The sequence below is a fragment of the Rhinolophus ferrumequinum genome, chromosome 15 (genome assembly GCF_004115265.2).
Source record: "Rhinolophus ferrumequinum isolate MPI-CBG mRhiFer1 chromosome 15, mRhiFer1_v1.p, whole genome shotgun sequence".
Classification (NCBI taxonomy): Eukaryota; Metazoa; Chordata; class Mammalia; order Chiroptera; family Rhinolophidae; genus Rhinolophus; species Rhinolophus ferrumequinum.
Genome location: NC_046298.1, coordinates 36356913 through 36383898, shown reverse-complemented (window position 1 = coordinate 36383898; position 26986 = coordinate 36356913). Strand labels below are relative to the sequence as shown.

Sequence of the window (26986 nt, the reverse complement as noted above, 5' to 3'; positions counted from 1 at the left end):
TCCCACCCATAAAGTATATTTACCCTAAAATGGAATCTGAATCTGACCCAGCTTTTGGATCTACCAGTTTGTAGAACATACAGGGATAGAAAAGCATATTAAAGGATACCAAGAGGTGCAACCAGCCCAATCAGATTGGGGAAGCCTACAGGGAGATGGAGAAAGCCGGGGAACTGCTGCCAAATGAGACTGAGAGGTATCAGCCTAACGCAGCGCGTGGACGCTTTGGATTCTGACTTGAACAAGCCAACAGTAATAAGACATTTATGACACAATTGGGCCTTCTGACTACTGGACGTAATTTAGATAATATTAAAGAATTACTGCATTTTTGTTAGGCGTGATGGACACCCCTTACCTTTTAGAAACACATATGGAAACATTTCTGGATGAGATGATATGTTGCCTGAGATTTACTTTATTATAAGGGAGCGGGGGAAGGGAAGGGCCAGAAAATTTGAACACGATTGGCCATACGAGTATCTTGACAATTACTGAGGCTGAGTGATAGGTACTTAAGAGATCCTTATATTACTCTAATTTTAAAATCCCTTAATACGTTAAAAAAAAAAAAAGTTTAACCGAAGAAGAAAACAGAGAAGAAAAGGGACTTTTTTCCTTTAAGATGGGAGTACCTTGACCCGGCTTGAGAGCTGACCAGGAGCCCAGGAGAGTGACCGGTTGAGATGCAAGAAAGCGGGAAGGAGGGCAGACAGGCCAGCAGGCTTCCGGTCAAGAAGAGAGGCCATCTGGGTTCTTCTACTGCGGCCAGAAAGTCAGCTCCAGCACCTCCGCCAGAACGTCGGTTCCCACTCTGATTAAACTGGCAGGATAGGCGGGTCGCCTCCGCCTGCGCAGCACCGCCCCCACGTGGTAGCCAAATCCCTTCCCCCAATTCCCCGCGCGTCAGGCAGGGAGGCAAGACCTTCACTTCCAGACTTGAGCCATGTGAGGCTGAGAGTGTCGCTAAGTTTTCTGGAAAATTCAGTTCGCGTGCCAAGCTGGAGCGACGGCCCAACGCGACAATGCGCCGCGCTCGGTGCGCTCCTGCCCCCACGTGGCGGCTGAGCAGTAATTGCCCGTGTCTGGAACAGGGCCGCAGCTGGGGACGCTGAGGTTGCAGGGGCTTGGGAGGCTTGTGTCCTCCAGGGAAACTATATTACCTGCAGACTTGGGCCAGGAAAGGTGGGATGGGAGGGGACACGGGGAAGAAATTGGGGACAGGGCCCACTGTGAGGATTAAATGAAAGCCAGCATAGTAACTGTTGACTCTAATATTGTATAGTCACTTTTATACCTACAGCTGATAATTACTGAGTAAGCATTTACCTATGTGCCTGGCTCTGAATTTAAGCGCTTTACATTTATGAGCTCATTTAATGCTCACAACAATCATTTGGGGTAGGTACTATTATCAGCCTCACTTTATAGGAATGAAGCTGAAATCTAAAGAGAAGGAATACTTGTTCAGTCTCGCAGCTGTGACAGACCTGGGATTTGACGGAGGCTATCCAATTTCAGACTGTGCTTCTTCACTGAAGTTACACCACCTCTTAACCTACTGACTGAATTATCCCTAGTTTGTAACTGGTACATGAATCAATTCAAGTGGGCCATTGGGATGTTTGAGTTAGTGATTTAGCCCAGCTCCAGCACAAAGGTTGCATTCAGCCTAAGTTTGTATTTAGCACAGGGATCAAGTTTCTGATCAGCATGAATCACGGAAGGGATTCAGACCTACAAAGCCCTGTCCCCTTTTGTTCATGTGACTTTGATTCAAATGTCTCCACACCCATCCCTTCTTTTGTACCAGCACCACCCAGCAGATTTAGCAGTTTTGTTCTCCCTCCGCCACTGCCAGCAACCTCATTCATAATGAAATATCACAGCCAAAAAAAGAAACAAGAGGCAACGTTTGGTAATTATGTTTTTGTCTTCAACTCCCAAGCAAGGACTGCGTCCGATTCATGAGTGTTCTCAGCATCAGGCATGACATACAACAGGGGCTCAAAAAATGTACAAGGTTGGACATTCACTGTCTTCCATCAGCACTGACCTGAGGATTAAGGGGAGTGAGGTGGATGGTGCAAAAGGCAAGGGCAGTTGTTGGGGGGCAGGAGGATTTAATGCGTCTGGTGGAAGGAAATCCCACAGCCTCTTCCTACCGCTTCCCCTGAGGTTATGGATCTAGTGACAGGTAGAGGGTGGTCAATGCTGGGGCTGCCAAAATCCATGGTCCTGTGTTCATAGTACTGGTTGGGAAGAAACTAATCAGCACAGGAGTACGTTCTGAAGCCCACTTTGCATCTAGGGTGGCTGCACGGCTGACAAGTCTCACCAATACAGTATGAGCAGAAGTGAAATGTGCAGAACAGGTTATTAAAGTATATGGTGAACCTTCCCCACACTGTCTCCTCCTATTTGCCAGCTGGAAGCAGATAATTTTGAGCACATGGAAATGATGGAGCCACAAGATGGAGTCTGGGTGTGTGAATCAACACATGGAGGTTGCTGCCAATCAACCAGAATCCCTGCATCGGACTTTGGGGAAGGGGGTATTTGTTATAGCAGCTAGTATTACCGTAACACACTGACCACTATCTCCTTCCTTTCTGGGCCCCCTGATACCATTAAAGCTAAAGCACCAGGCCATTCTATAAGTGACTCTCTAAATCCCTGTGGTCAACTTTTACAAAGCACATGTAGGTTTCCTATTTATAGAAATTACCAGCATGATCCCTTCTATTGTCATCAACAATTTAAACGTTACCCCATGTTCTAATCTGAGGCCAGCTTCTTTCATGTTGACAGCTGGAAGGCATGAAAGCACACCCTGGAAGTTTGTGTATAGCTCTTCCACTGCAGTTTGGCAGATCCTCATGCACAGTGACTCTGTGACCTCAAAGGTGTAACTTTGGGCGATCATCTTCCTGCCCCTACCCTTTGGCTTCAATGGAGGTGTACTCTGAGGCCGAATCTTATAGTGAGTCTCAGGGCTGATCCATTAGCTGGCCTAATTCTGTCGGACTCTGGCTGAACTTTGGTTGGCAGGTGCTGGCTGGGAAGTTGGGGATGCCCCTCTAATGCTCCTCCCTCTGACAACTCCCTGACTTGGAAGAGGCCTAAGCCTCGGGGTCCTTTTCTAAAGTTTTGTTTTGTTCTTTTGTATATTGACAAAACTGATTTGTGTGTGAGTGTGTAGGTTTATATCTATTCCTACTGGGTGTTTGATATGAATCTGTGTATGTGTGGCTCCCCCATGAGAGAAACCTTGTGCACTGTGTTTCTGCATGTGACCTCCCGTGTCTGTGTTTCGAGTGGTGTTGGAGTGTGAAGCTAGGTGTGTGTTCTGTGTATCTGAGTGTGTGTGTATTATGGTGGGCATCAGAGTGCATCTACCTGAGGCTCTATGTGGATGTGAGCACTTCCCCCAAAGATCCCTTCAGCCCTCAGACAATTCAACCTCATTCTGCTTACTGTGGTTGCTCCTGCCACTGCCAACTTCTCCAGCAGTACAATTAACTGCAACAATTAAGTAGAATCCCTTAAATAGCCATCCCATCAAGAATCCCTTCAAGGAGCCAACAAGGGGTTACTATACATGCAGACACACGCATGGTGTGATTCAGGCTGCATGCGTACATGTCACATACCTGAGGGTACGTGTTCTTTGCCCAGTTCTACAATGGTATAAAAGGCTCCATGCTACTTCTAAAGACTTTAGATTTCTTTCTTTTTTCAAATAAAGTTGACCCTTGAATAACATGGGGGTTAGGGGTGCCGACCACCCCCACAATCAAAAATCCACATAACATTTGACTCCCCAGAAACTCTAATAGCCTACTGTCGACTGGAAGCCTTATTGATAACATAGTCGATTAACGCATATTTTTTATGTTATATGTATTATATACTATTCTTACAGCAAAGTAAACTAGCGAAAATGTTTTAAAAAAATAAGGAAAATACATTTACATTATTTATTGAAAAAAATCCATGTATAAGTGGACCCTTACAGGTCAAACTCATGTTGTTCAAGGGTCAACTGTATTAAATGAATAGATAAGGTCCCCCACCCACAGGGACTGTGGTAGAAGTACTTGTTAACCCCCAATATCCCTTCTCCCCAGCTTCTGTAGTACAGGAACATCTGATATTTGGCTTGGAACATGTCTTCCCAGAATAAAAACAGTATTTTCCAGCCTCCTTTGCAATTTTTAAGTGACCATGAGACAAAATTCTGGCTAATGAAATAGGAACAAGTTTTGAGTTGTACATATACATTCCTTAAAGATGAGGGCAATTCCCTCCTCTGGTGCCTGGAGCACATGAGGTGGGAATCAGGAGGAGATGGAGAGCAACAAGATATATGGAGATTGAGACTGGCCTTTGACATGGAGAGGTCACCGTATTACCGGCAGCTCTTGCTGATTACATGAGACTTGACATGAGAAGAAATAAACTTCCATCTTGTGAAAGCCACTGTTATTTTGGGCCTATTTGTCATAGCAGCAGAATATTATAGTAACTAATAAAGCACAAAGAAGAGTCTCATGGGCCTCCAGCTATGAGCTAAGGGATAAAGCCTCATCCTGCCCAACCTCTACTTTGCCCAACCCCCTATTTCAGCCTCACCTACCCAGCTTCCCCCAGCCCCTCCTGTAATCATCAAGTCCTCCTAACGCTTTCTAGTTCGGGCAAATTTAATACACAAGTCTCAAAAGTCAATGACAAGGACAAAGTAATTAAAACAAAAAAGGGGTCAGAGGAAGAAGGCCATGGGCACACACAGGGAGGGGCAATAAGTGGGCAAGTTAGCTGGGGCAGGATGTCCTTCCTTGGGCATCACATTGGGCGTCACATCTCATCCAACCCGTAGTCGTCCTCCGGGAAGTCCCCCACTGTCACAAGTGATGGCTTGACAAAGGCACCGTACTTGGCCTGGCATTCAAAGTAGCGTTTCCCATTCACACTGCAGGGCATGATGGAGAAGGCAGCGGTCAGAGGGTCCCCAACATGGCTCCCTCCCCCGATGCTAGGATAGAAAGGCTTACCCAGTAGTCTGTGCATGCACTTACACATATATGCACACATATGAAAGCAGACACAGGTACCGACACACATTTGCTGAGTGGAAATACTTATTACCTGCCATCGTGTTTCCCTAGTGGCTCATCATAGCGGATGCCAATCCAGTAGCCAGGCTTGAAATCTGTGAGTCCTGCCCAAGAGAGAAATCCCAAATAAACTTCCAGACGCAGCTCACCCCAGATTTGTGCCTGTCCAATGACGATAAAGCCCATCCTGGCGAAAACCACTCCTTAATACCAACCCAGAACCACTGCAATCTCCTGCCCAGACTAATATGGTAGCCCCGTACACTTGTATCCCCACTCCTACCCGACTCCCTGTTTACTCAACACCCCCGCCAAAGGGGTCTTTGTAAAAATAGAAGGGAAATAACACCATTGTCTTGACCCAAATTCCTCAAAGTCTGCCCATCCCACTCAGCATAAAATCCACACTGCTTACAGTCAAATGATTTCTGATAAGGGTGCCAAGACAATTCAGTGAGAAAAGAATAGTCTTTTCAACAAATCATGCTGGGACAACTGCAAGAAAATGAAGTATACACCTCACACTATACACGAAAATTAACAAAACAAACAAAAAAACAACGGGTCATCAAAGACCTAAATGTATAAGCTGTAACTCTATAAAACTCTTAGAAGAAGATACAAATGTAAATCTTTGTGATCTTGTATTAGGCCTTGGTTTCTTAGCTATAATACCAAAAGCACAACAAAAGAAAAAATAAATTGAACTTCATAAAAATTAAACACTTTAGTGTTTCAAAGGACACTATCAAGAAAGTAAAAGGACAACCGACCCATAGAATGAAAGAAAACATTTGCAAATCATATATTTAATAAAGGAACTGTATAATATCTAGAATATAAAAGCATTCTTGCAACTTGTTATGGGCTGAATTGTGTACCCACAATTCACATGTTGAAGCCCTAACCTCCAAGTACCTCAGAATGTAACTATATTTGGAGGTAGGTCCTTTAAAGAAGTGATTAAGTTAAAATGTGGCCATTAGGATGGTATCTAATCAATCTGACTGGCGTCCTTGTAAGAAGTAATCTGGATAAAGAGACAAGAGGGATGGTCTTGCACACAGAGGAGAAACCATGTGAGGACAAAGCCAGGAGGCCTTCTAGAATCCTAGGAGAGAGGCCTCAGAAGAAACCAAACCTGCCAAGGCCTTTATCTTGGACTTCTAGCCTCCATTAACTGTGAAAAATAAGTTTCTGTTGTTTAAGCCACCCAGTAATACTTTGTTATGGCAGCCCTGGCAAACTAATACACAACTCAACAACCAAAGGACAAAAAAATCCCAATTTAAAAATGGGGAAAGGATCTGACTAGACATTTCTCTAAAGAAGATATACAAATAGCCAGTAAGTACATGAAAAGATGTTCAACATCATTAGCCATCAAAGAAATGCAAATCAAAACCATAATGCCGTACCACTTCACAACCATTAGAATAACTATCATCAAAAAGATAAATAACAGTAAGTGTTAGAGAGGATGCGGAGAAATTGGAACCCTCATACATTCTGGTGGGAATGTAAAATGGTGCAGCCACTATGGAAAACCATAGGGCAGTTCCTCAAAAGGTTAAACATAGTTATCATGTGACCCAACAATTCTCCTCCTAGTTACAGAGAAAGGAAAATACACGTCCACACAAAAACTTATACAAGAATGTTCATAGGAACATTATTCATAATAGACCAAAAGTGGAAAAGACCTGAATGTCTATCAACTGATGAATGAAAAAATAAAATATGGTCTATCCATACAATGCGATATTATTTGGCAATAAAGAGAAATGAAGTACTGACACATGCTACAACATGGATGAACCTTGAAAACATTATGCTGAGTGAAAGAAGCCAGTCACAAAAGACCACATATTGTATGATTTCATTTATATGAAACATCCAGAACAGGCAATTCTATAGAGATAGAACACAGACTAGTGGCTGCCTAGGACTGGGGGAGTTGGGGTTTCAGAAATGAGGCGTGGCTGTTAATGGTTATGGGGTTTCTTTTTGGGGTGATGCAAATGTTCTAAAATTGATTGTGGTATTGGTTGCACAATTCGGTGAACACACTAAAAACCAATGAATGAATAATGTACACTTTAAATGACTGAGTTTTACGATACATGAATTATATCTCAATAAAGCTGTTACAAAAACAAACAAACAAAAAAAAACTACACTCCTCTCTACTGTCTCCAAGGCCAAGCACGGACCAGCCCTGCCCACACCCCAGACCTCACTTCTTACCGTTCCTCTCACTCACTCCCCACTGACTTCCTTTCTCTGCCTCACACAGGACACGCTTGCTCCTGCTCAGAGCCTTTGCACTTACTACTCCCTTTGCCTGGAACTCTCATCCCCACTATTTAATTGGCTCACTTCTCCCTTTCCTTCAGGTAGCACCCCCACCCCCACCCACGCCAGAAGCCCTCCTGGATTACTCTCAAGGACAGGTTTCGTACTTCCTCTCAGCTCACAGAGCTTCCTAAGCTTCCCTCATCCCTCCCTGACCACTTGGGCCTGTTTTCCCCATCACCGCCTTAATAATTCTGCCCATGTTTCCCCCATCTTAGCTCTGCCCACTGTGCCCAGTGCTTTCGCCTCAGAACTGATCACTTTGGCCTCCACGTCCTCTATCACAACCCAGATCGTTCTGTCTCTGCTTCCCACTTCCCTGCCATGAACACTCGGGGCTGTCACTGCCAGCTGCCGTGTTTGTCTCTCCTATTAAATGCGATCTCCTTGACAGCTGGGTCCCCAGCATTGCCCACCTCAGGTCAGGGCATAAGGCCTCAATGGGCCACGTACCTACATACATGACGGTGCCCCGGCGAGGAAGCTGCCCGGGTGCCCGCACCTCACAGCGGCTGCCCATGGGGATGGCACTGGCCTGGGCCTTCTCCTCTGTCAGACGCTGGGAGGTCTCAGCCTCTTGCTGTGCCCGCTCCTCTTCATTGTATCGGCCTAGCTTGCTGCGCTTCAGGAAGGAGCGGACTGAGTCTGTGGGTGGGGTGGGGCGTGGGGGTCAGCCTCGGTTTCCTGGGCAGGGCCTCGGGCCTAATGAGATAAACCTCCACCCACATAGGGCCAACATTCATAGAGAAACTCTCCTGTTTTAGGTGTCAAAGTGCTGTCACCCAAACCCTCCCACCACCGCCCTGGCCTGTCCCCAGGATTCCTGCAGCCTCCCCACAATCCGGAAACTACAGAGAAGAGGCACGCCCCTAGTCTTCCACATCCCCCCATCGCCCCACATCCCTCAGCATCACATCCGCCTCCGTCCGGCCTCTCTGAACCCCTCATCTTACCCACGTGCCTGTACTGGTCACCACACTGCCCTGTCCACTCCACGTATCCTACCATGCTCTGCCCCCACCCTGTCTGCCCCACCATGTGACCCTGACAAGTCCTCCCACACCTGAACCCTCACAACCCAGCCCTCCCCCGCATGCCCCCTCCGCTTTCCCAAGCACCCATCTGCCTGCCCACATCCGCTCACACCTCCCAGCCCCCATTCGTTCCCCATGCCCTTCCACTCCAACTGCTCTCCCATGCCCCCATCTGTCCCCACACCAACCTCACGCCACCCCCTCCACTCTCCCCTGCATATCTGCCACTACTGCCCACACTACCAATTTCCCCTACGTCCTTGTCTATTCTGTCTGCCCCCTGGACACCTCCGCCCATCTGCACACACTTCCTCTAGCCCCCCACACACCCCCATTCACCCCTGTGTGCTCCATACCTTGCCTCTGGTCATAGGCTTCTTGTGAGATCTTGTATTTCTCCACCTGGGACACATCCTCATACTCCCCAAGGCGGGCACCACTGTGGTCAATGACCTGTAGTGAAGGAAGGTCAGTGGAGACCAGGGTCTGGCCAGGGAGGCCTGGGACGCTGGGGCAGGTGGTCCAGTTGCACACTGGAGCATTCTATGACTTAAGGCTCTATCGTCTAGAGTAAGCTACATGCTACCCCCACCTTTACCGCAGCCCTCCCTCAGCTTCTGAGCCCAGCAGAAGGGATGAGAGCAGGTATCTACACTTGCATCTTGCCATCTCCCTTTTCTCACCGCTATCCAAACCGTGGAGGCTGGATCTGCCCCAGAAGATCCCCACATGCTGGCATCACCATCACTGATGGCCCAGTCACTGGAATCAAAAGGGCGGAGCTCAGCTCTTGCTCACCAGCCCTCTGGGCAGAACATCTGTCCTCTCTGGGCCTCTGGGATCCTCCTATGCTGGCCCCAACCTCCAGACCCTGGAGCATCTCTTCGTACCACCCTCAATATTCATTCACGTATTGCTTGCTGAGCTCTTCCAAGGTTCCCAGTTGGGCCCTGTGCTGGGTGCTAGGAACGTGGTGCAAAAATACATAAGGAATGCTCATTCTGCTGGGAGACCAATCATAAACAAATGCACAGGTGCATGTATTACACACCAGAAGGTAACAAGGTTCAATGTAGAAAAATACCACAAAGAGACTTAAGGAGCCTGGGAAGGGTAGTCAGGGAAGGCTGCCAAAAGGAGGGTATGTCTGAGCCTGAAGGATGAGAAAGAACAGCAAAGCCCCAGATGTAGAACTGTCCTTAGCCCTATTGAGGAACAGCGGGGAGGCCAATGTGGCTCGAGTGGAGTGAGCCGGGGGAGAGGGCGGGACAAAACAGATCACTGCAGACTTTGCTTTGACCAGGAATGAGGTGCAGCTCGGGAAGCTCTGAGCCAGGAGGCCCTGACCTGACTCAGGGGTTCACAGGCTCCCTCAGCCTGTGTGTGGGGAGCAGACTGTGTGGTGCGGATGGGAGCAGCAGACCAGGGAGGAGGCAGCAACGAGGTCCAGGAGGGAGAAGATGGAAGCTGGGTCAAGATGGGGCAGTGGAGGGGGAAAAGAGTTTAGATTCCAGATAGATTTTGTAGGTAGAGCCCACAGGGTAGAGCCCAGATAGACTGCATGTGGGTGTGAGGAAGAGAGGGGTCAGGAAACATTCCGAGGTATTTGGCCTGAACGACTGGACTAACACAGCAAAAGAGAAATGGCTTTTATCTATGGTCAAGGATCACTAAGAATTTCTACTCTCTATAGTAGGAATTTTTGTAAGTTTGAGGTTGTTATTTTAAGCAACGAATATAGGTAATATTTATAAAGAGAAAAGTTTTAGAAAAAATAAAAGTTCCCCAGAGAGCACCTCTGGGAAACCTTCCTTGAATGGCCTCAGAAGTCAGAGGTCTGTCTATACCTGAATCCACATGTGAAAACCTCCCGTTTGAGGGTGCCACTGCCCACGCCGGGCCCACCAGCATACCTCGGCTGAGACTGCCCAGGTCAGCCAGTCTCAATACTGTGGGCCCAACACAGTCCTGACCCACTCCCACCCCACCACGTCATCTGGACTATGGAAGCAGCCTCCTCCCTGGTCTCCCCACTCCTTTTGTTCTCCACAGTCTGCTCCCCACACAGAGAGGAAGCCTGTGAACAACGGAGTCAGACCAGGGCTCTCCTGACTCAAGAGTCTTTCCTTGGCTCCCACTTCCTTCTGCCACAGGAGTGGCCACTCTTCAGTCCCCTGTACCCACCATGCTCCCTCCCATCTCAGAGAGTTTGTACATGCTGTACGCTCCTCCTGGAGCACTCTTTTCCTTCTTTAGTTAACTCTTCCTGTTCCTCGGGTGTGTTGCACATCCTCCAGGAGGTCCTCCCAGACCTCACTGATGAGTCATGTCTCTCAGTGTAGGATCTCTCAGCTCCTGATGGCCTCCTGCATGGCCTTCACCTCACTGGCCCTTCACATTTGTTCTTGTGACTATTTAGCTAACATCTATCCCACACACTGGACAGAGCTAAACAGAGACCTTCTCAGACTTGGCTCACAGCTATTCCCCGGGGGTAACAAAGATGCTCAACAAACAGTTACTAAATAAATGAAAGATAAAAAAGAACCAGTTCTTGTACACCTGAAATCTATGTAACTTTACTAACAATTGTCACCCCAATAAAAAAAAAAAAAGAAAAAAAAAAGAACCAATTCTCTGGGCACATTGACTCCTGGAGTCATGCAGACTGAGCTAAAAATTCTAGATATAGTTCATCCTCAGGAAAGTATATTCCATCCTGAAGCTAAGGTTTCTCCTCTGCAAAATAGGGTTAATCATACCATCTTCCAAGTCTTATTTTATGGATTCAACTTATCATCTAACAATGATTCACTGAGCATCCTTTTTGTGCCAGGCACTGTTCCAGGTGCTGGGGGGAAATGCACAGTATGTCACACGATGATAAGAGCTAAGGACAAAATTCAAATAAAGCAAAAAAAGGAGAAGGTTTAAATTTTACACTGAAGTTAATGAAGGCCTCACACTTGGAAGCTGACATTTAAGTAAAGACTGGAAGGAGTGAGCTATGTGGGCATAGGGGAATAAAAAAACACATTCAGGCACAGGGTATAGTACATGCGAAGGAGGAAAGGCCCTGACACGGAGCTCACCTAGAATACTGAGATGTCTGAGGAGTACGGCGGGGGGTTGGGTGGGGGAGAGGAGGATGGAGAAGATGATGTGAGCTGACGCATGCAGAGGTCCTCTGTGTTCTGGCTTCTCCCAGCACATCTCATCCCTCCCCCTGACCCACCTCACACTCTAGGCTTCTGTACACTCTGCTTCCTCCAGCTGCCATTCCTCTCCCACCTTTTCTCCTAAGTTGCCCTTTCCTCATCCTTCAGGTCTCAGCTCAGGCATCCATCCCTTCCTTCAGAAAGCCCCCTCTAATACCCCAGGATTGAGTGAGGCGGCTCTTCTGGGTGCCCCCAGCCCCCTGGGCTTTCACCAGCCCAGACCACTCTTGTTGTCACTGTGTGGTGATGGGTCTGTCTCTCTCCATGCTGGACTTGGGGCTTCGTGGGAGTCTATCTTGATTATCACATAGGGCAAAGTATGGCAAGCATTTGTCGAATAAATAGATGAATGGAGGGGAGGGAGCCCAGGTAGGGAGGCCTCACGTGAATGCGGCAGCCATCATCCACCGGGTACGAGCCCAGCAGTGCATCTTCTTGATCCAGCTTGCTGTAGAACTTGTCGTCAGCTCCATACAGCTCCAGTTCCATGCAAGAAGCAGGGCTGCCCACCACCAGCTCCAGTTTACACTGCGAAGAGTAGGGGATGGGGAAAGGTTGGAAAGCTAGAAGGCTGTCAGTGGCCCCGCCTCTGACCTGAGGCTCCGCCCCGTGTATCAATAACCAGCACCTCATCATTGCTCTTCCAAGAGACCCACCATTTAGGACCCACCTGGTTATCCCAGACCCAGCTCCTTCTGCTCTTGCCCCCGCCCTCTGGAACCTCTGATTTTCCGAGGCCTGCCCCCATTCTCTTAAACTTCATGTTCCCTCTGGCCCTGCCACGCTGAGGCCCCGTCCCCTGTCAATCTCTGCAACCTAGGTTTATCTCTGGCCCCTCACTGCGGTCGGGAAGCCCCTCCATTTCTCCTTTGCTCCTCCCCTCAAGCCTTACGCCCCGCCCCTCCGGACCCCGCCTCCACGGCCACACCTTGAACTCAGCTATCGTGAGGCTGCGACTGTATCGCTTCTCGGAGCGAAAGCTGTTGAGAGAGCTGCTGATGAAAACGGTCACTGTGGGCGCCGATAGGCCCGTCACCTCCATGTCGCCGCGCCCTGTTGGGGTGCGCAGCCCGGTCTGCCTCCTCACACCGGCTCCGCAGCCGCCGCCGCCGCTTCTGGGATATCAGTCCCACCCCCTGCTCTCGACCTGGCCAATCCACGCTCTCCCGCAAGGATGATTCTCCAATCGCCGCCGTCTCCTTACTGCCAGATGCTCTCCCTATTCTTCAGTTAGGTCCAGCCAATCCTGAGAGGCCTGCCACGGGTGTACGTTTCTTCCAATAGCGGCCGGGGAAACGGCCCCGGGGAGCGAAGGCTGAAGCCGAGAGGAAGGACTGGCAGGAATTACCCCAGTCGCGGCGAGTAAACACGCGCATGTGCACTGGCCTTCGGCCAGTAAAGAGCAATGGCTTCTTCATTTATGCTCAGCGCTTTGCGGGTGACGTGACACATCGTATTCCCGGCTCTCGTGCCATACTATTCTATAAACTGGGGAAGTGAGGCCTACAGGTTGGAAGCAAAAGATTGGATATCAAAAGACTGAAACAAATAATCAAATCAGCGCGGAGAGCCGAGCACAAAACCTCCAGCAGCGAGTACGTGTGCACAGCCCCGCCCCTCTTTGGGCGAAGCGTCTAGATCTGACCCTTCTCGTGACCTGTCGCGCGGCGGAGCAAGCGCGGAAGGCTTGGCGGGCGGTACGACACTATGGAACCGGACGGGACCTACGAGCCGGGCTTCGTGGGTATTCGATTCTGCCAGGAATGGTGAGGCCGGGGCAGCAGGTGTGGAAGGGGAGCAAGTAATGGCCCCAGGCCTGATCTCTGACCTTCCTCTCCCCACAGTAACAATATGCTTTACCCCAAGGAGGACAAGGAGAACCGCATTCTGCTCTACGCGGTGAGCGCGAGCCCTCGAGTGTCCCGGTCTTCCCCACCGGTCTACCGGTCCCCATTGTGGCCCGCCCTGCTTCACGTGATCCCTACTCACTGTTCCGCCCCGACTGGTCTTGGTCTCACCTCTGACTATCCCCGACTCTCCCGTCTTGCCAATCCCTGAGGTTATTCTCGATACACCCCTATTATCCCAACCACAAAGCTCCATCCCCTAGCCATCCCCTCCGGGGAAAACTCTGCCCTCCCTTCCAGCTCCATCGGGGATCCCTTCGTGATCCCCTTTCCGCTACACTCGCCCTTCCCGCAGTGCCGGAATTGTGATTACCAGCAGGAAGCCGACAACAGTTGCATCTACGTCAATAAAATCACGCACGAAGTGGAGTGAGTGGCAGGACCGGGGCTTGGGGACCGGGTTGTTGGCTTAGGAGCCCCTGTCAGCATAATTATTCACCCTGTGCTCCCTCAGCGAACTGACCCAGATCATCGCTGACGTCTCCCAGGACCCCACGTTGCCGCGGACCGAGGACCACCCGTGCCAAAAGTGAGCGCGCTACTGGTGTACGGGAGGGAGAGTGGCTTGTCCTCACCCGACGGAGAGGGGAGGAGGAGGAGGAAAGGGTACGGCAGGCTCTAAGTGACGGACTGTTCCCTCAGGTGCGGCCACAAGGAGGCGGTGTTTTTCCAGTCGCACAGTGCCCGGGCGGAGGTGAGTAGCATGAGGAAGGCTTTCTGGATGTCGTGATCTTGGTCCTTTCCGGGGGCGGGGATACCAATACGGAGGGGAGCCTACCCTTCCTGGCGTCCTGAGCTGGACCCTTAACAATGGGGAAGGCCTTGTTGTCTGTTCTTTTGGGGTGAGGCTCTGCTGTGCCCTTCTGTGGGTCCAGACCCTTCCTAACTGTGCCTTCTTCTGCCAGGACGCCATGCGCTTGTATTACGTGTGCACGGCTCCACACTGTGGCCACCGCTGGACCGAGTGAACCTGAACCACCCTCCCCCACATGTAATAAATGGTCTGTTCTGTGCATGCATGGCCTGTCTTTATTTGCCTCTCATGGGTTGGACGAGCCGTGCGCAGTCTCAAGCAGCGGGTGCAGGGCGCGGTGCTGTGCGTAGGCGTCTGGCCTGGAGCTGGTGAAACCGCAGTCCTCGCACACATGCAACTTCTCACGACGCTCACGATACGCGTAGTTGGCTGGCTGCCCATGCACCTTGGCAAGATGTGCTTCCAGCGAGCAGCGCTGCGTAAATGCTTTCCCACAAGCTCCGCAGCGGAATGGGCGGATCCCTGCACGATAACCCAAAAGGGAAAGGACAGACGGGGCAGTGGCCTCCAGACTAAAGCCAACTCACCTTGCCCTCCGTGAGCATTTTCCCAGTCCTACTCCAAGTTCTTCAGACTCCTCCGCCTACATCCCACCATCTGCAAACCTCCGCCCAGCACATCATGGGCCAGACAGCTGTGTTTTTGTCCTCACCGGGATGTTCCTTCCCCTGAGGTGGGGGGTGCTTTCCCTTGTACCCTGCAGTGTGGGACCTGAATCCTGTAACCAGTACCTGTCTTCACTCTACATCCCTCAGCAGGCCCCTACCACTGCTCACCGGTGTGAGTCCTCATGTGGCGCTTGAGGTCGAAAGCATCGTGAAATCCCTTGCCACAGCAGCGGCACATGTGACGTCGGGCAGGGCTGTGGCACTTGAGGTGCCTCGTCAGCATGCGCTGCAACGGAAAGGCCTTGGGGCAGAGTGGACAGCCAAGGGTCCCAGGGCCCCTGGGAGTGAGGACCAAAGTGCCCTGCATGGGCTGTGGGAGGGACACAGGAGTTAGACACACAGGAGCAAATGGAATGCCTAGAACTCAGAACCAAGGAAGTCTAGGAAGACCAGAGACTTTGTGTGTGCAAATGCCACCCTCTCTCCAAGGCCTTCCCTGACCACCCCCATTGCCCTTAACCTTGCTTTTATTTCTCCATAGTACATACCATCTTCCAACATAATACCTATATACCTTCCCATTTTATCGTCAATATCTGCAGCCCCCACTGGGTTATAAACTCCAGGAAGTAGGAAATTTTTGTCTTACTGCTGCTGAATACCCATTGCCTAGAACAGTTCCTGGCTCTCAATAAACACTGGAATAATCTTGAGCACACCCAGCCAAGCACCCCTTCTGAAAGGCCCCAATCTCAACCTCCATCCCCCATCCCACTCCTGTCACTTTGTCTGATCCTCCAACATAAAGCAAACCGCCATCCACCTGTAAGCTTGAATCCTGTTCTGCCCCATGGAACGGAGAGATCCCTGGAGGCAGGGGCTGTGGCTGCCCACCCTGAGGAAATGGTGCTTGGGATGAAGCCAAACAGCTCACTACTCAGAAAAGAAAGGCATTCCCAGCAGAAAGAACAATGGGTGAAAAGGTCCTGAGGCTGGAGGGACATATGCAATGGGCTTGAAGAATATGGATGGGGCAGTCAGGTTCTGTTGAGGTTGAGAGAGGAACTGAGCTGGATCCTGTAGGCCAGCTGCAGACTCACCGCTGTCCAAGAGTCCTGGAGGCCAGAAGATTGGTGTGCTGGTGCCACCCCCAGGTTGCTGCAGTCTGAGAAGAGAAGCCAGAGGATGATGCTTGGTGTCTTCCCTACCCCTTACCTCCAGGCCCAGTGAGGGGCTCACCTGGGACATAGGCATCTCCCCGGAGCTGGTCAGGCAACTGGCCCCAGTTGGGTGGTTGCGGACGCCTGCTCCTGACCAGGAAGGCACGGGGCATCACCTCCGGGAATGGTGAGATGTTTCAGCTCCAGGATGACTATTTCAGGTGGGAAGGGAGGGGGCAGCCATGACGGAGCCTCTTATTCGCTCCATGCAAATTTCATGACAAGCCCAGTGAGCAGACTTAGTTGGCTCCAGTTACCTCTGCATTGGGGCCTACATTCTTTCCCCTTCTGTGGCAGGTCTTGAGGGCACTCTCCAGCCTCCAGAGGCAGACAAGCGCTAGGACCCCGAAGAAGATCAAGCAAGGGCAAGACTGGAGCCTAGGCAGCTCTTTGGGGTGAGAAGAGGGAACAGATCCCAGTAGAGCTGAGTGTCTTCCCTTAGTACCAGCAGGGCCAAAGACCGGAGGGTCTGTTTGCCAGGCAAATCAGTCACCACAGGACATCCAACAGCCTGCTGGGTTATTCAAATCACAGCAGCTGAGGAAGCAGGGGAGAGGGTGACTGTGATTGCTTACTCCAGAGGATAGAGGGACAGCAGGTCCCTCTAATAGATAAGGACAAAGTGAGGATCCAGGCTGTGCATCTTTAGGAAGCTTCACCACTCTGATCCTCAGATGCCCAGAGCTGATGTTCAGCCAGAAGCATACTCCTCAGGGGTAGCAGGCATTAAACTACTGGTGAGTACCAGTACCAGTACCAGCTCCTAGTGAGTACCTGGGACACCTCTCCCCCACTCTCCCACGTTCCACAAACACAGTCAGAGGCTCCCAGGACCCTACCTCAGCACTCTGACCAGACTGTTGTTCTACATTGGTCATTGACCTCTTAAACACGGGTTAAGGATTTTGAACATACCTCACGCAGTTACTTTCATTTATTCATCCAACAATTTTCTGAGCTCCAACTAGAGGTCAGGCCTAGCTCAGCACTGAAAATGAACACTTAGTCCATGAGGGGAGACACCAGTCACTGCCCAGAAAGAATGACTAAGGCATGATGGGGCAAGCACAGGCAGAGTGATCCAAGCTGTGCTGGGGAGAACCCAGGAGACTTGGGGCTCCTGATCCAACCTAAAGGTTCAGGAACGACTTCTGGGGTGGGAGCCCTGAGGTGGAGGTTTAGGGTGAAAGGAGAGGGTGTTCTAGGCAGAAGGAACAGTCTATACAAAGGCTTGGTGGTAAAAGAACGAATATTTATTCATTTCTTCACATTCCCTGAGTCAGTCCTGCTGACTCATTTGGGGTAGCAAAGGAGGCAGCACTGAGTCTGCTAGCCCAGAGCTTTGCCACTTTATCTCTGCAGGACTTAGGTCAGGTCATTTCTTGCTGAGCCTGCTTCTTCATCTGGAAAGTGGAACTACTGAATCTCCCTATCTCCGGTTTGTGTTAAAGATCCACGTAGATCACGTGTGGAGAATGTTGAACATGGGGTCTAGCACATGGCAAGACATAAATAAAGGGGTTGTTAGGAAGTGTGAACGGGTGGGGTGGCTAGGCAAGCATCTGCGTTTCAGTCGACCCATTTGTACAACAGGGTTTTAAGTGTCGCCATTTCACAATTGTTGGATTTCATAACAGCTGTGACTAGTGTGTCTGGCAGAGGTCTGACAGCCCAGTATGTAGGATCTGTCCCAATGTGGAATACAGAGGGCAGGTGGCACTGAAGAATGAGCCGATGAATGGGGAGACATGCCCAACACATGTCTCTTGGGGTGATTGATTTCTGTGATGTTGCTGAAAACACATTAGGGAAGAAATCTGGGGCTGGGTGTCTTTGTCCCTAGCACCGCTCTGTCCTGTTGTGTCCTGGGAGGCTGACCTGAGTGGGCATCACCTGGGCTGCCATACTCCTCTGGCTTCCAGTAGTGTTTGGACAATGAGGAGTCCTAAAGATATGGAAGGGGATCCCCCACCTCCCTCCCTGGGGGGGGGCGGTTTGCCAGGGACACAGTTCCCCTCAGGGCAGCCCTCAATCCAGGATTTGCTCTTTGGGGTTCCATTTTGTCCCCTGTGCCTTGTGGCCTAGGGTGGGGGTCTGTGACAGCTCTCCTCTGCTACCAGTCTGGGGTGCTGTGGTTTCACTCTTCCCTACTCACTCCTTTGCAAATGGCTCCTTCGCTAAACTCTGAAATATCCCGTGAGCATGCTGCCTTCCCACTGGGATCGTGTGGGTCCACAAACCACCCCCACACACATTCATCAGCAGTGGTTTCTTAACCAGCTGGTTTGTCCAAGGCAAGTCTGGTCCTTCCACTAGGAAGTGTGGAAAGTGGCAGACACACTGGGTCCTCTTTAACTACCAGCCCACCCTCCTTTTGTGCTGAGAACCCAGCTTGGTTTGAGCAGCATGTCCAGGGCAGGAGAGGTGGCTGGTCCAAGCAAATCAAAGCAATCTCCATTCCTACTGCCTGGAACTACTCCGAAAAGGCAGGCATGTAGGAAGTCTGCGTTTTCCCCATTACCAGACAGCTGCCCTGCTTCGTGGCTTTTCTACTGGTTGGTAGGAGTGTACTGCTAAGTGCTTGCAAGCTGTGTAGCAACTGTGGGGACCTAAGCTGGAGGGTGAAACTCACTCATAGAGGGTGACAGAGCAGAAACATAATCAAGAGCAACAAATGTCCGTACAGCGTGGCCCTCCCCTCAACCCCTGTAAGCCAGGTGTCTGCTACTTGGAGTTGAAGTCTTAACTATAACACAGGGTGGCATGAGGGGTAAATTCCACCAGGGACAGAGCCTCAAGATGGTCCCCTGGGTGTTCAGGGGCCTGCATGCCAAACCTTGCCTCAGAAATCTTAGGCAACTGTGGCCAAGCTAGGCAGGGGGAGAGTGGGTCTCCCATCTTTCGGGGGTGGCATGTGGGCCTGCGTAGGGAGCTTCCTGGCAGAGGTGCAGCCTACCTGGACCACCTGGGGTAACTGAGGCAGGGAAACGGCGCCTTGAAAATAAACAAGACTGGGCACCTCCCCAAACACCAAGATCAGGGATTTTAATTTAGGGGAAAAAATTGTATTGTGAATGTTTCTTGGTTTTAAATGTCACGAAGCAACAAGGCCCTGCCTGGTAGAACCCATTCTTCCTCCCACCGCCTCTCCTCCAGCTCACTCCCTTCCAGCCAGCCTGGCTTTGTTGCTATGCCTCACATGTACGTTTGATCCCCTCATGGGGCCTTTGCACTGGCTAATCTATCTGCCTGGATGCTTTCCTGAGATGTCCACATGGCCTATGCTCTCTATCAAGCCTCAGCTCAAAGGTCACCTCACAAAAGCCTTCTCTGACCCTTCCATCAGCACACTGAATTCCCTCAGCTTACCTACTTATAGTTATCGTTTTGATTTCTGTGTGTTCTGCTCTAAAAGGCGAATACCACAAGGGCAGACACTGCTTGTCCTATTCCTCACTCAACCCATAATGTGTGGAACAGTGACAGGCACCGGGGCAGGAACGATTGGTTCTGATGTGTCAGTTTGTGGAGGCAGCAGAGGGCCATGTCCTCAAGTTGAAGGGTCCGGCTCTGCCACCAGGCAAGCCTAGGTTCAAGTCTCAGCTCTCTGGGACCCTGGGCACTGGGTCTCTCCGAGCCTGTTTCTGGTGGGCTGTGACCACCAAACAGAGCAGGGAGGAGCTCACAGGGAAGTGGGGGTTCAGGCCACAGCAGTCTATGTGGTGGGCCATGCCTGCTGCTTGGGGAAGCTGGGAGCTCATGGGATGCTGAAGCTAGACACAATCCTCTCGCTGAGGAAGGAATTACTAGGCTCAGCGGCTGGATGGCCTGGGCATGCTGCCCACATTGTCTAGTGGATGAGCCTGTTTGTCTCTGCAATTTTCCCTGCTGTGGATGGGGACAAAATCCTGCACCTCATAGGATCCAGCCTGGGCCTGGCCCTGGGGTCAGTGGAGTGGCAATGTGTACTGGTGGCCAAGGTCTGGCACAGGGTGATTGCAGCGGCTCCAGTGGGTTCTTGGGCACCAGTAGGGGGTAGAAAAGAAGGGCTGGCCCCTCCCTCTGGTACAGCTGGGCCCCACTGGGCAAGGACCACATGTGCTCCCTCAGCAGCTCAGTGGGCTGGGGATAAGCAACATGGGAGCCAGGATCATCATTACTGCAGTTCCCAAACTTCTTGGGAACATTGAACAATGGTCCTGTGTTCCCATTGATGCAGCCTGAGAACAGGGCATGGGACCTGGGCCTCAGAGCATTCCTGGTGCTGGACCAACCACCAAAGACCACTGCTCTCCACCCTCCCTCCCTCTGTCCACCTGCAGGGGGCTCTGTGGATGTGCCAGGATAGGCATCAGGAATCACTCCTCTGAGCTCAGTTTATTTGCTTAAAATACCTGTTTCATGAGAAAAGAGCAGCGCTGCTGGCCCTCAGTAGCCCCGTGCCTTCCTTCGCACAGTCTGTACCAGCAGCTCCGAGTAGTGTTCCAGCAGGGCGTGCAAATCTGGACTGGCCAGGGGGCACAATGTAGGTGGGGAGGGGGGACCCGGGCTGGGTAGGGCCTGGGCTGGGGCCACATTAGTCCCAACCAGCCAGTCATCGGCCTCTAACTGGCGGTGGATCCAAAGGAAGGTGGAGGCCAGCTCAGTCTGTGCCTGCTGCTGCTCGGTGCTCACCTGGTCACTAGACACCATCTGCAAGGATTAGGGGCCATCCAGGCCGACCAGTCCCAGTTAGGGGCCATCCGGCCGGCCCGTCCCAGTGCACCCCCTCAGCCCTCTCCCGACCCCAGGGCTTGGCTCACCAGATGGTAAAGGTCCAGGGCTTCTTGGAAGGCAGTCTGCAGTTTGTGCACGACGGTCCCCACACTGCTCAGCTCAAGGGGAGCTGGGGACAGGCGCCTGGCTGGCACCCTGGGCTCCCCCCAGTGTCCAGGGCTGTTCCGGATCCCACTGAGCGCAACTTGGGGTGGAGGGGAGGGAATGAGAAAGACACCTCTACTTTCTAGCTGGTCGAAGAGAAGCCAGGGTGGCTGGGCTGATCCCAACTGCTGTCCCTCTGCCTGGAACACTTCCTTCATTCTCCAAGGCTTCCTTCCCTCCCTACCTGCAGGTCTCTGTTCAAATGCCACCTTCTCTCTGATGCCTTTTCTCATCGTCCTGTTTGAAACTGTAACCACTGTCCCCACTTCTCATTCCCTAAACCCTTTCTCTTATTTCTCTCCTTAGCACATACCACTTCATGGCACACTTAACATTTTCCTCATAGATTTAGTTTGGGCAGTTCCCTCATTTAAGGGGTCAATTCTCTGTAGTCTCCTTTACCACCATGACCCAGTTTCCCAGGACCTAGAACAAAGCCCAACACATACAAATTGCTCACTAAATATTTCAGGAAATAAACGAACGGCACAACCCTATGGCCTGGTCAAGTGCCTACCTTTGGAGCTGAACCAGCTGTTACAGGGGGTAAGCTTAGAGGACAACTCCTGATCCCAAGGGTGGTACTCACCTGGGGTGATGCTGCCAGGAACCCCTGGCCTGGTCTCCAGAAGTTGGGGGCTGTCGGGGTCGGCAGGGGTGTTGAGGGGCTCAGAGAGCCTTGGGAGAAAGGTGGAGTTGTGGAACTTCAGGGAGCTCCCATCCATGGGGCTGGGAGCCGGGAAGCTAGCTGCTTTGACTGTGACATCGGGCTGTGTGGCCACAGGTTCCTGGGACCAGACACAACTAGTGGGTGGCTCCAGTGGGAGTGGGGGCAGCAAGAGCCCGTCATAGACGCTTGACAGGTTCAGTTTGAGGCTGGCCCGGGCCTCATGGTTGCCCCGGGAGGGCTGGGCAGGCGCGTGGCCCTTGCAGTCAGAATTGGGTGCTTCCGCGGTGGTGATGGCCTGGAGCTCCTGGCCCCGGGAGGCCAGCTCCCCCATGGATGAGGGCCTGTGGAGGGGCCTGGTCAGCTCAGCCAGGACAGGGTCCTCGCTGTCCTCAAGGGAGATGCTGTGTGACATCTTGGCATGGGAGCTGTCAGTGGCCTCCATGTAGGAGCAGGCAGAGGAGGTGTGAACACCCTGAGCCAGGCCTGGAGCGGGTAGGGCTGTGGGTGTCAGAGGCTTCCTGTCTGCGAGCAGCACTGAGGAGGAGGGGACACAGGATGCCAGGTCTGTGAGGCAGGGGGCTATAAAGGAAGCAGCCAGTTCACTCTCACACCCCAGCCGCAGAGCCAATGGACAGGGCCCCACCCCAGAAGGCTGCAGGGTCTGAATGGAGCCTGTCCATCCCCACCCATGGCAGCTGGGCACCCAGGGCCATTTGCTGAGAAGGCTGGGGCTATTCATTTGGGGATGGGGACACTTACTCTGTGAGCACCAGGCCTCTAGGGTGTCAAGGGGCTCCTGAGCCTTCTCCCCAGAGAGGACCTGTAAGCACAGTCCTGAGGTGAGGACAAGGTCTCCTGGCTCCCAGGCCTATGCCCCAAGGAGGTGACCCCAGTACTCACGTTGGTCTTGCCTGGAGAGGCGTAGCCAGTACCTGCTCTCAGGGGCTCGGCTCTGGGCTGGCTCCCCCCGAGATCTGTGAGTTTGACCTCCGGGGACTTCACGAGGTGCAGGGACAGCCGGGGAGGGAAGGTATGAGTGAGCCTGTGGGGAGGAAACCAGGTGGTTGTGTCTGCTCTGAGGGTACCTGAGAGGGCACAGCCCCGCCCTGGGGGGATACGGAAAGCTGGAAGGTTCACTAGTTCGCCAGCTCCTACCTGGATGTCTTCTGGAGGCGTGAGAGGAATTGGGCTGAAATGCTCAGCCGGGGATTTAAAAAGTCCTCATCCTCGGAGGCCTTCATGTCCCTTAGGGATCTGTGGAAGAGCTCTAGGGGAAGATGCCGAAGGAGCCCTCAGAATCCCTCCAGCCAAGCAGCCCTGCGCCCAGGCAGACCCACAGACCAGCAGGCAAATCCTTAGAAAACCCCATCAACAGACAACACAGAGCAACTGGATCAAGGAGAGGAAACTGTGCAGCTCAGTCCTTAAGATAAAACGTATGCCCTCTCACCACCCTTACCAGCCCTGCTGGGGAAAGCCCTAGCCCAGAGACGCCCACACTGTGCCCAGCACCGGATGGCATGCCCAGGCAGAGCTGAGAGGGGCAGGGCCCTACCCTCAGGGTGGGCATCAGTAAGCGTCTCAAAGTGGTGGCGGAGGAACTTCTCCTGCTCAGGGGTGTGGGGCAGGGAGCCATTGGATATGCCTGACACCTCAGGCCGGGTCAACTCTTCTGTGGTTCCTGGGCATTCTGGAGAGAGGCAAAGGGGGCTGGCAGGAGAGAACCTTCAACACCATGAGTCATGGCAGACACCCTGACAAAGACACCACAAACTTAACAATGGAGACAGCTGGACTCGCCCAACACACACCTTGTTGCCACCAGGCTGAGAAGGAAAAACTAATGGCTGTCTTCCTGGTGAGGAAATTGAGGCTCAGTGGGCGCCAGGTGTAGGGCTGATGTGGGGCCAGTAGTTATGCATCATGACCATCTCCTAGCCAAGGCCATACACTGCCCTTCCCCTCATCTGGCCCCCGTTTACCTGGTGTGGGGGTCATTGTCATGTCAAACCGAGGGTCTGGGTCCAGCTGTGGAGGTGAGGAGTAGATGGTAGCGAAGCTGCACTCTAAGTCGGTCTCTGACTCCCCTGAATCTGAAACAGCAGAGCAGGGGCGGGGTGGGGAGTGTCAGGAGCCCAAAGCCAGGCCCTTTCTGGGTGAGTCACATCAGTGGCTCAGTTTCTCTGGGCTTCAGTTTCCCCATCTAGAGAACGGGGATGATAATACCCGGCTTCTATTTTTATGGACCAGCAAGGTTACACTTGGAGGAAGTGTCAGAGCTGGGCTCCCACTGGTGGGCAGTCAGGTTCCAGGAGGACCCACGTCTGTCTTCTGTGACAGACTCAGTTTCAGGATGACTGTGTCAAGGTCATGATCAGTGTCCAGAAAGGGGCCTGGCCAGACAATCAGATTACAGCAGCGTCCCTGCCTGGCTCTCTCACCCTCCGGTGGGCTCTGATCCTTCAAGCTGATGGAGGAGACCCTGAGGTAGGAGTCACCTTGCTGGTCTCCAGGCTCCCGCTCCACCTCCTTCTCGCAGTACTTGCTGCAGTGCAAACAGGGGTGGGGTGAAGGATAACATGCTAGTTAGTAAACAACAGGCCTCCACCCAGAACCCGACATCGGCACCCTGCTCCTCCTGGGAACACCTCGCCTCTCCTGCCTCCTCCCAAAGGCCCCCTGCACCTCCATCCAGAACCAGGGAAACGGCTGCAAGTGAGGCCACAGGGCTGGGCTCCTGCCCCTTCAGGGCCCCACGCCCTAGGCCTCTCTGGGAGAGCAGTTCTTCTAGGGTATACCTGTCAGCTGAGGCTTCCTCTCGCCAACTAAGGCTCCCCTTGGTACAAAGGACACCTACCTGTCTGTCTCTGGGACTGTCACCTCCGCCTCCAGGGAGTAGATGGTGAGCTCGTTGGCCTCAGAGGACTCCCTCTGTAGGCGCAGGAAGGAGGGATCCCCACAGCCATCTTCCTGGGGACTCTCTGACTGTGGGGTGAAGAAGCACAGCCATCTGAGGCAGCTGCGGAAACCAGGACCCCTACAAGCTGCTAAGTGTTACGGTAAAGACGTCAGGGATAATGGCAGCCCCCACTGTTGTACGCTCACTGTGCGCCAGGGCCTGGGCCAAGCGCTTTGCTCACCGTGAGCTCATTTTGTGCCCCCACTGCATTGGCATCAGCCCCTCTACAGACAAGGAAATGGTATGGCTCCAACCCTCTAAGAGTCTATTCATAGGAAGTTCAAGAACAGGCAAACCAATCCATGCTGAGAGAGGTCAGAATGCTGGTTACCTTGGGTGGAGGTACCGACTGGGAGGGGCACAGGGGTCTTCCTGGAGGTAGAAAATGCTCTATATTTTGACCTGGGTGGTGGATATACATAGGTATATACACAGGTAACAATTAATTATTCAAGCTATATACCTAAGATCTGAGCACATAATATATATATATTATGTATATTATATATATGTATGTATATTACATATATACATATGTGTATATATATATATATAAAATGCCACAATAAAAAGAAAACAGGATAAAAAAGAATTTTATTTGGAAAACAATAGAATAACAGCTAAAAAAAACTGCTTCTGCACCTCTAAGGGGACCTCAGGCCGTTCTTAGCATTGGATTCCTGTAAAGGTCCCCTGGGGGCTATTTTTTAATGACCTTTTTTTTGAAATCTTTTTCTTGGTCATCTTTTTAAAAAATGTGCGTATTCCTGAAAACTAAAGCTCAAAAAGGCAAGCCTTGCTCTGTCACATGGCCTGGAAGGGGTAAGACTGGGCTCCACTTGCTCAAATGCCCCCCCGACTCCTGCACAGGCCTGCTCTCTGACCCAAGCTCTTAACCCCCAAGGTGACCAGCCTCCCAGGTTCCTGGTCTGCCCTAGGAAGTCTCACTGTGCACCAGCCCCGGGGCTCACCCTCCTGCCCTCTATCGTCTCAGGTAATCCTCTCGCACCCCTACAGTAGGACAGGCAGCCCTATTTTCAAAATGAGAGCAGTAAGGCCCCAAGTCCTGAGAGGGCAGTCGTGGTGCAGGGGCTGCAGGCCAGGCTGGGCAGGCAGCCTTACCTCACTCAGCAGGCCCACGAGGCTCTGCGGCTCCACTGTATCCAGAATGGAGTCCTCCAGGGTGTCGGGCTTCATGGGGGTAAAGTAGCAATCCAGGTCATGCGCATCCAGGATGGTCTTGAGGGGCTCCTGGTCAGCCCGCTCTGCCCAGCGGCCATGTGGCTGATAGCTGTGCTTGGTGTGGAAGGTTGAGCCATCTGCCACATCGTCATCTCCTAACTGAGGGTGACAGGGGATGGTCAAGCAGCCAGTCAAGCGAACACCAACTCCAACGAGGACCAAGGACACTGCATAGACCTCACTTAGTCTCTTGGCTTTACGTACTACTCAGAAACAACTCCCAGACATCTATCTCCAGCCTGAACCTTGCTCTTAAACTTCAGAAGTCACATGCAACCGCTCTATAGATCCACATGGATGTTTAGTGGGTATTTCAAAGTGAAAATGCTGAAAACAATTAATCTTCCCCCGAAACCTGCTCCTCCTAAAGCTTCCTTCCTTATTTAAGTTGTTTTTTCCAGTTGCTCAGGCCCCACACCTTGAGGTCATCCTTCATTCCTCTCTCTTGTTCTGTCCCTCCACTCCACATTGTATTTCTTCAGCAAATTCTGTTAGCTCTGCCATGTAAACACATCCAAGATACAGCCACTTCTCCTCCCACCATGGTCTAGCCCACCGCTGTCTACTACCAAGACTGTTGCTTGACAGACATCGGAGGGTGGGTGTTTGGGAATTCAGGCTCTGGAGCCAGCCTACCTAGGGTCGATCCTACGTCCTCTGATTCTTAGTTGTGTGACCCTAAACAAGTTACTTAACCTCTTTGGGCTTCAATTTCCCTATCTGTGAAATAGGGATATGAAAAGCCCCCACCTCCATGAGATCTAAACGAGATAATACATATAAAAGACTCAGAACAGAGCCCACACAGAGTAAGTGCACAGTGATTATTCGTTGACTATAATTCCAATTATAATGTACACCGATAAGAGGAAGCTTGGGGGCCTGAGAGAGCATGGCCAGATGTCCTGACCTGGTCTGCAGG

The 26986-nt window shown here is 51.8% G+C and overlaps 4 protein-coding genes across 9 annotated transcripts in view; 1 reads left to right on the top strand and 3 right to left on the bottom strand.

The window, feature by feature from the left end:
• Positions 1-3838: 3838 nt before the first annotated feature.
• TBCB (tubulin folding cofactor B) lies at positions 3839-12917 on the bottom strand. The gene is made up of 6 exons (XM_033128547.1): positions 12653-12917; positions 12109-12252; positions 8863-8959; positions 7926-8117; positions 5149-5221; positions 3839-4972 (listed from the first exon to the last, which is right to left on the bottom strand). Exons 1-6 carry the CDS (start codon positions 12764-12766, stop codon positions 4858-4860), a joined length of 735 nt encoding a protein of 244 aa, XP_032984438.1. The 5' UTR covers positions 12767-12917; the 3' UTR covers positions 3839-4857.
• Positions 12918-13121: 204 nt separating this feature from the next.
• POLR2I (RNA polymerase II subunit I) lies at positions 13122-14646 on the top strand. The gene is made up of 6 exons (XM_033128555.1): positions 13122-13490; positions 13569-13623; positions 13927-14000; positions 14086-14160; positions 14274-14325; positions 14537-14646. The coding sequence occupies exons 1-6, from the start codon at positions 13432-13434 to the stop codon at positions 14597-14599; spliced, it is 378 nt and encodes a 125-aa protein (XP_032984446.1). The 5' UTR covers positions 13122-13431; the 3' UTR covers positions 14600-14646.
• OVOL3 (ovo like zinc finger 3) lies at positions 14645-16386 on the bottom strand. Its single transcript, XM_033128551.1, has 4 exons — positions 16293-16386; positions 16154-16218; positions 15222-15423; positions 14645-14907 (listed from the first exon to the last, which is right to left on the bottom strand). The coding sequence occupies exons 1-4, from the start codon at positions 16384-16386 to the stop codon at positions 14672-14674; spliced, it is 597 nt and encodes a 198-aa protein (XP_032984442.1). The 3' UTR covers positions 14645-14671.
• Positions 15918-26986, bottom strand: part of WDR62 (WD repeat domain 62) — a 44429-nt gene continuing 33360 nt past the window's right edge. For 2 of the 6 annotated variants that reach the window (XM_033128370.1, XM_033128371.1), the window contains exons 23-33: positions 25945-26163; positions 24721-24848; positions 24305-24408; positions 23846-23956; positions 23419-23553; positions 23019-23130; positions 22764-22905; positions 22623-22683; positions 21783-22442; positions 21076-21233; positions 17520-20965 (exon numbers count right to left, since the gene is read on the bottom strand). In XM_033128370.1, coding sequence (XP_032984261.1) covers positions 20702-20965; positions 21076-21233; positions 21783-22442; positions 22623-22683; positions 22764-22905; positions 23019-23130; positions 23419-23553; positions 23846-23956; positions 24305-24408; positions 24721-24848; positions 25945-26163 — 2094 coding nt within the window. In that variant the 3' untranslated portion in view covers positions 17520-20701. Of the gene's footprint in view, positions 16219-17519; positions 20966-21075; positions 21234-21782; positions 22443-22622; positions 22684-22763; positions 22906-23018; positions 23131-23418; positions 23554-23845; positions 23957-24304; positions 24409-24720; positions 24849-25944; positions 26164-26986 lie in introns of those variants that run through there. The other 4 variants (XM_033128372.1, XM_033128374.1, XM_033128375.1 and 1 more) reach the window with 4 other exon arrangements.

Bases quoted from the DNA above. Each gene is read 5' to 3' on its own strand.
- TBCB (XM_033128547.1), bottom strand. From the start codon at position 12,766: ATGGAGGTGACGGGCCTATCGGCGCCCACAGTGACCGTTTTCATCAGC. The intron at 8,118-8,862 runs GTATGGAGCACA...CCCCACCCACAG, and splicing joins AGCCTATGACCAGAGGCAAG to ACTCAGTCCGCTCCTTCCTG. The intron at 5,222-7,925 runs GTACGTGGCCCA...TCTCTTGGGCAG, and splicing joins GGGCACCGTCATGTATGTAG to GACTCACAGATTTCAAGCCT.
- POLR2I (XM_033128555.1), top strand. From the start codon at position 13,432: ATGGAACCGGACGGGACCTACGAGCCGGGCTTCGTGGGTATTCGATTC. The intron at 13,491-13,568 runs GTGAGGCCGGGG...CTCTCCCCACAG, and splicing joins ATTCGATTCTGCCAGGAATG to TAACAATATGCTTTACCCCA. The intron at 14,326-14,536 runs GTGAGTAGCATG...TTCTTCTGCCAG, and splicing joins CGCACAGTGCCCGGGCGGAG to GACGCCATGCGCTTGTATTA.
- OVOL3 (XM_033128551.1), bottom strand. From the start codon at position 16,386: ATGCCCCGTGCCTTCCTGGTCAGGAGCAGGCGTCCGCAACCACCCAAC. The intron at 16,219-16,292 runs GTGAGCCCCTCA...TTCTCTTCTCAG, and splicing joins GGGAGATGCCTATGTCCCAG to ACTGCAGCAACCTGGGGGTG. The intron at 14,908-15,221 runs GTGAGCAGTGGT...GTTATCGTGCAG, and splicing joins CCACATGAGGACTCACACCG to GGATCCGCCCATTCCGCTGC.